The sequence below is a fragment of the Amphiprion ocellaris genome, chromosome 9 (assembly GCF_022539595.1).
Source record: "Amphiprion ocellaris isolate individual 3 ecotype Okinawa chromosome 9, ASM2253959v1, whole genome shotgun sequence".
NCBI classification, from domain to species: Eukaryota; Metazoa; Chordata; class Actinopteri; family Pomacentridae; genus Amphiprion; species Amphiprion ocellaris.
Window position 1 is genome coordinate 13,877,319 of NC_072774.1, and position 7,711 is coordinate 13,885,029.

A 7,711-nucleotide genomic window follows, 5' to 3' on the forward strand; every position below is an offset into this window, starting at 1 on the left:
GCAAACTTATTATCACCTAATGTAAAGTTGTTTTTGATGCTATCTTTAGTCACTATCAGCTGTCCCACTTCCCATGTCATCACCATGGTGGTGGTGTTGCAGCCCGAGCTGTGTTTCAAGCACTCATGAATACACCCCAAATCAGCATCACATTCCATGTAAATGAGACCAAATGCTACTTTTTAAACACAAAAATCTTACCTTAAATTGAGTAACTGACCTGCATGATTAGTAACAAATTCAAAACATGCTAATTATAAGCAGCAAAACGACACCATTGCCCTCAGTGCACCTTTCTGAATCTTCATGCTGACAACACACTTGAACACAACATACCAGATGCTGTGAAAAGGGGCAAAAGTGAGGCAGGAGTGAAGTAATGCTGGATGTACACTGGAAAAAAAATCATTGATGCAACAGGAATCAAATCCATAACCTCAATGTTGGTAGTGTCACACTGTTACTACTATATCTGAGGTGACAAGCCAATCCTCTGAAACTAAACACAGAAAATACTTATCTTTGCAGGGCAGAGTGATGATTAGTGTGCATTGTGACAATCCTGTGGTCCGGAATTACAAAAACTGTCAATATATATATATATACATAGAAGGAAAAAATATATTGTTACAGCAGGGTGATTTGGTGGTCAAATGTCCTTTTGTACATTCGTAGTATGTATACAGCAATAAATGGCTCTGATTGTGTTAAAGCAGGTAAGTAATTACATTAAATTATGTAGTAATAGTTGGCTTAATTAGCATTTACTTTGGATGGACATAAACAAGGATCAAACTGCTGAGTTACCATAAATGTTCTCGATACACCTATCTTGATATGGTCATATACCTGAAAGGCAGTCCCACACCAACGCTACTGCAGCTAAATGTCACTGGACTAGTCATGTTTAAAAGGCTACAGGGTGTGAGGGGCCTAAATGACCCTTTCAAACCAGTGTAGAAGGACATGCACACACATCAGTTCAAAAAAACGTTTCCTTGAATCAAGCTCTTACTCCGAAAGGATTCTGCAAAGTGCTTCGGTTATGTGTTCCTATTTAATTCACAAGGAAAAATAAATACTTTGAGCAGTTTCAAGTCCTTTCAGACACGTTGAGCATTCACATTCACTGACATTCACAACAGCAGATTGGCACATGAATGTTTTAGTAAATTCTTTTACACATTCTGCAGTGATGCCATTTGATGGCTGACAAAGAGTCTCAAAATAACTTAAATTTCAAAGGAGCAACTTGGACAAAACGGATGTAGTGCTTAAATTATTACACTTAGGTCAAACAACTGTTTCAGCTGCGTGGAGACAGTTGGGCTGCTGAAAAAACAACAACTACCTGTGCTTAATGGAAGATAATGAAGATCATTAAGTATAGTTGTTTGAATGGAGGAATACTCAGCTGGTAATAACATAGCAATGATCTCCAACATTTATCCTCCTCTACTAGTTACCAGTTTTCTCTGCTTGAGCTCCTCTTTCCATACAGTATTCCTCCCAGAGCTCATTAAATATATTTCCTGTTGTACCAAAAGAAAAAGCCTGATCCTTTTTAGAGTCGCACAGTCCTAAATCCATCTTTTTAAATACGGCACAGAAAACCTGCCGAGAGAGCGGCGTCGCCTTCTTCTCTAAGCAGTGGTTGTAGTAGTGCCTGTACACCTCCGACATGTTTGAGAAGACTGGCTCGAGATACAGCTTAGACACGGACGTCCCAAAGCAGTAAGAGGGCACTTTGGGTAAACTCTCGAGGAACTCCTTCAGGAAAACATGCTCTGAGGCTTTACGAGACTTCCTCTGTGTTCGCTTCGTAGTGTTTTCCGCGGAATTGTCCAGCTGGGATGCACTTTGTGCCCAGTTAAGCACTGACCACTCTCCAATCCCCAAAGTGGAGAGGAACATCTTTTTGCACACTTGTTTTCTATCACCGTTGGCTAACAAATGGTATCGCATCGACACTGATCTTTTCGACTGTGTCCACGGTGCTCGGGTTCTTTCCACCGGATTGCAGTCGACTAGTCCAGCCACGTGGATCTTTCTCTGAGCCCAGTTCATACACTGCCAGAAAGTAGTGAACAGTTGGCTTCTTGCTTCTTCACTGAAGTCAGCACAGAAGCGGTTTGATGCCCTTTTACAGGCGCTGGATGTGCATCTTGGTCCCATTGTTCTCTGAGCTTTAGTTACAGTTGCACCGTCTTTCTTCCGCTTGCTGATGTACGGTTTTCCTTCCATCCTAAGCTGCTTCTGTCGATTTTGTTTCCATGTTAGCGGCTTGGCCACTCTGGATTTCTTTCTGATTGGCCCCTCTGGTTCTTTGTCAGTGGGATTCACTTGTTCTGAAAAAACAGGGATAGTCATTAACATGCACAAGACATTACTGTGATACACCACACTGTTCCTGCAAAAACAGCGGCTAAGTGTGAACATAAGAAGTGGAAGATAATGGCGCTAATTCTCAGGTTGCTTAAAGTGAAAAGTAGGGCTGCAGCATATTTCAAAACCAGTTATTATCAAATATTTGTCAAGTTGGGGATGCCTCCAGCAAAGATTGTTTGAGTCGAATTTAGTTGTCAATTCAAGCCACGAGTCAACAAGTCATTGCATCTTCATTATATTCATTTAATTTTATAAATATATATTATTGAGGGGCATCAAAGTATGACTTGAGCTCCAGGGCTGAGTTAAAATGTTGGAAGTAGGCTAAGATTGTTTACACTGTGCTACATTACAGAAAAAGTACAAAACTGTAGCTTATATCGAGCACAATGCGAGTAGCAGCAACACCAGCATAAGTACAAATTGTGAGTTTGCTCATAACCCTTTACTGTCCTTCAACCTCTGAAAAGATGCCATGCTTTTGATTTAAATAAGTAAATACCATCCAAAAACCACAAGGTCCAACTTTGTAAAGGACAGTGTATGCCTGTAACTGACTGTTTTCACTCCATATCGATTTTCTCTTCCAGCAACCAATTGAACAATCAAAACTTGGTTGACAATCACTCCTCTCACTGACCAACTTTTGGTTGACCATTAGAGGGTAGCCTGATGTCTAATTAACTCTTTCCATCCTGGAGGTGGCTGTATCTGTTGTTATAACAAATTTAGAGAAGACACTGCCTAGTGCTATTGTGACTGAAATAGATGTAACTGTTGTGCTTCATTTCTCTTGCATCAAATTTGATGGAATTGCATTTGAGAATCTTTAGAGCCAATCCACAAGCGTCTCTTATCCAAAGAGCCCAGGGTTGTTTCTTTTGGCCACAAAATTGTGGAGCTTTTATTGACTAAATCTGAAAATTTTCAGGTGGGAATGCTAAAAAAATGTGAAAAAAAACCCACCTCTGGTCAACATCTTCAAATTACTTGTGAATCCAGCAGGTATAAATCTAAAGACATTCAATTTACAGTGCCGTAAAACAACACCAGCAATTGGCAGCAAAACACTGGTCAAACATGTTGTGTAAATCAACCAGGACTAAAGAAAATCCACTCACCCCGAGTAACTTCCATAGTGTTGCTGAGAGCTATAGGAGCAGGGATCCACTGTGGGCACCGAGGCACAGGCAGCCGCTTTTCTGACTTGTTTTCATTTGATTCTGTCTTTTTCTTGATTCCTCTCTGCGCCCAGTTGAGCACAGACCACTCTCCAACCCCCAGCGTGGACAGGAACATATTCTTACACACTTGCTTCCTTTTGCCCTCCACCATCAAGTGATAACGTAGTGAAACCGATCTCCTAGACTGCGAGCCCACCGCCCGAGATCTTTCCACAGGGTCGCGGTCGACTTGTCCTGCCACATACAGTTTTCTCTGAGACCAGTTCATGTGCTGCCAGAATTCATCAAACACTCTCTTCCTCGCCTCTTCTGTGATTTCACTGCAGAGCCGGTTCGATGCCTTTTTGCATGCATTCGAGGTGCATCTTGGTCCCATTGCTCTGGACTGCTTGGTTACAATCTCGCCGTCTTTTTTGCGTTTGCTTACATATGCTTTTCCCTCCATTCTCAGCTGTTTCTGCTTGTTTTGCTTCCACTTGAATGGATCTGTGACTTTGACTTTGGCTCTCGCTGCGCATACCTTATCCAAATTAGTGTTTCCGTTTTTGGCAGCTGTATTAAGGAGTGCTGTAAAAACAAACAAACAGGAGAAAAAAAGCTTCATTATTATTGGAAGTGGAAGTCTGAGATACACAGGCTCTGTCAGAAATTACATTTTGAGTTTTCAAAAGCATTCCAAATAAATATTTCAGTGATGACTGAGCTACATTAATCTTTCCCGTTCAAACTGGAATACATGCATCCATAGACCAAAACTGGTAACCTATTTTTGAATCATCTCTTGTGTCACCCTGTCTGGGATGATATCTCTTCTACATGGAAATTCTGCTTAGAAAAAAAGCAGTTTCTGGCATGAGAGCATCAGGTCTGATAGGATGTGTTAGGATTCTAAAAACGTGATAATTAAAATGTGCAAATATGAATATATCGCAGATTGTATAAACAGCAATTTGCATAAACTGCTATCATTCAAGTTAAACTCTCAAATACTGATATTGGCCTCAAAAAAACCCAATAACAGTTGGGGTATAGTTAGAATGTGTTTTGAAGAAAAACAATATTCTGATGTTAGTTTGTACACTTAAGGATGGAGGAAGAACAGGTTCACAAATGTATTTTAATCATAAACACATCCTGTGTGACATCATTCAGAAAGTGGTACATTTGGCACTTAAATTAAACTCAGAAACCCATTTTTCCTATCTTACTCATTAGCTTTTTTTTCTTAGTATCTCAATAGTATATGTCACCTTTTTGATACAGTTATGCATGGCTCTTATCAAGACTATATACATATTAGGGCTGCACAATGTATCGTTTCAGCATCAACACTGCAATGTGCACATGAACGTGAAGTAAGGCAGATTAACTCAACAGATCATGCTACAATTTTTTTTTGCATGATTTTCATCTTCTCTGAATAATGTACAAGTCAAGTTTGTCTGAGATCACAGCTTACTCTGATTTGACACTATTTGGATACACTGTTTCTTTAAAAATCTTTACGAGGGATACATATGTGCACTGCAAAAGAAAAAAAGAGCTTTAGAAAAACACTAAAAAGGAAGATTTGGTTACAAAAAGATTTGTTTGTATGAAAGTGTTTTAGCTACACAACTAGTTTTTTTAGACCATCTAAATCAGCACCACAAAGCTCTTTATGATGAAAGCAAAGCCTGATCTGAGTGTCATCCAAAGCAAAAAAAAACTATTTTGGATTCCTCTGTCAGAATTCCACCACATGAGAAAGGTCTGAACCAGCTTTTTTCATGTCCTCCCCTTCAAAATCACCTCAATAATTCTAGAATCTTCCCAAATAGGGTTTTTCGAGTCATTTGGTGAAAATTCCAGTTTTTTATACCATGATGTGCAAAAACCTAAACACTAGATTTTGATGCTGCTGTTGATTTTTTTTAATTTTTATTTTTGCTGTAAACACCTGAAATTAATTTTCATTTAATATGTGGACATTAAAAACAGTCAGCAGATAGTTGTTGCGGATGGTTGCCTCAATATCCTTGAGTAGCTTAGGTGAACAGATCTATACTGCAAGACAAATTCAAAATAATAAGTTAAACCTGATGACATTGTGCTTTTATCTAAATAAGAGAGTGCTCCCTCAAAACACTGGTGTAGTGGTTAAATGCACGATTAACAGGAGTTTACCAGCTGTGACTTACTAGTGTCAGCACCCACAGGTGAAGGGATCTGTAAAGGAAACTGGGGAATCATCTGAGACTCTGCTGTGATCACAGATTGGGAACTTATCCTCGACGCTCCATCTCTGTCCACCTCAGATTTCCTGCTCGCATCACTGACCTGCAGATGGTCTGACAAAGGAAGGCACATGTGCATTTACTTTGTTGTCAACATTACCCGCTGCAGTTCCTGAGCTCGTACCTACCTGCTGGGATGTGATGCAGCCCGAAAGTCTCAGAGACTGTGGGTCTGTGAACTGGGGGGTCATTGGTGGGTTTGGGAGAGAGACCAATATCCTCCATTGCTGCAATGGCTACATAAGACACAAGAGGCAGACTGTTGAAGCCTTCTGCTTTCAGGTAAGCTATACCATGCATGTTGTGTAACTAGCTTCCATCTAGTTTGTCCATTCAGACCCACCAACTCCACATTTAAACCAACGCAGCCATGTGAGCACATCCAGATGTTTTTGAATTTTAAGTAGACGTAGGCGTTGCAGGGTCGGACATTCATCGAAAAAACCTTAAAGGCTGTAACGTTGGTCATGAAGGATGTCTCGGTGTGTAGCTAAACCTTAGCAAACCGTCATGCAGACTAAACTAGCATAAAGCCTCGTAAGTGACATTTTTTTTGGCTTCGTGTTTGCTTACATAGTGTTATACATTTGAAAACGTCTTGTAGACCCGTCGGTTCCATCCAGAACAGATCACAAGTTTCCCCGCCGCCGGCTTGTTACTCCATCGTGGCTCTGATAATAATAATAAAAAAAAAACAGCATCTGTCCGCCGTTGGCTCTCGTTTTATTTCGCTAAATGTCTCTGAAACATCCACAACTGTCGGGATTCAGGAGCGTCTCACTGGCAGCTGCCATGACTGAGCCACACCGACTGAGCATGCGCATGTCATGGTCCGCTGTTCAGCAGCAGCAGGACTTTATTTTAATACAAGAAGCGATAGAATGATGATAGTTAATATAATTTAATAACAGTTACAAAAGGTGATATTTCTTTTTTTTTTAGTTTGAATTATTTTATCTTTTATACTGTTGCAGCAACAAGTAAGACTAACAACAATGTTATTATTAATAATAACATTAGAATTAAAAGATGTAGAAGTAGGTGACGAAGAAGAAGAAGAGGAGGAGGAAGAACTACTAGTAGTAGTACTAGGAGAGGAAGAAGAAGAAGAAAAATGAGAATGTGTTTTTCTAATTTAATCAAATGATTGCAAAAAGTGACATTTCTGTCATTTGAACTATTTTGTAACATCAGACTACTAATAGTTCTACAACAACTACTACTATTATTATTATTATTACTACTACAACTATTACCATTACTACTGCTACTACGACTACTAAAGTTGGAGTTATACATTTTATTTTCCGCTATTTGCACAATAATATTCACAAAAACAAGCAAAAACACACTTATATTAACCCACTTACTATTAAATGAGCTCAAGTCAAATCACTGTTATCTATATAGCACATTTGAAACAACGTACAAAAAGAGCCAAAAACAGTCATAGTCCTCTTCAACAGAGAAAAAGAGGCATACAGACCATAACTGACAAATTTTAATATTCAGATTAAGACCTGCAAGATACACAAATACAAATTTAACCACATTTTCCTCACTGTTTACAGCTGGCATTTATTTGTTTTTTTCCCCTTTGGGTGTTTGTATTGAATTTCTGAGAGTTTTACCAGGAAGTTCATCAGTTAAATTAACATCACAAGCTCCCTGTGATTTTAGGGTCAAAACCATCTCAGCAGTGTAAGATTAGTAACATGGTATAGTTTAGTATGCTTTTAGAGATACAAAGCAGTAATTTGTGGTATCAAACCCCACCTATGGGCCTACAGAGGTAAAGACTACTTAATGGCTGCTATCAATTAGGGTCCGAGCACCGAATGGTGCGAAGACTCTATTGGAATT

The 7,711-nt window shown here is 39.4% G+C and overlaps 1 protein-coding gene across 1 annotated transcript; it reads right to left on the reverse strand.

Annotated features, from left to right (window-relative positions):
• Positions 1 to 1,038: 1,038 nt before the first annotated feature.
• Positions 1,039 to 6,648, reverse strand: LOC111577930 (uncharacterized). The gene is made up of 5 exons (XM_023284458.3): positions 6,422 to 6,648; positions 5,977 to 6,084; positions 5,753 to 5,902; positions 3,510 to 4,139; positions 1,039 to 2,348 (listed from the first exon to the last, which is right to left on the reverse strand). Exons 1-5 carry the CDS (start codon positions 6,465 to 6,467, stop codon positions 1,459 to 1,461), a joined length of 1,824 nt encoding a protein of 607 aa, XP_023140226.2. The 5' UTR covers positions 6,468 to 6,648; the 3' UTR covers positions 1,039 to 1,458.
• Positions 6,649 to 7,711: the final 1,063 nt, after the last annotated feature.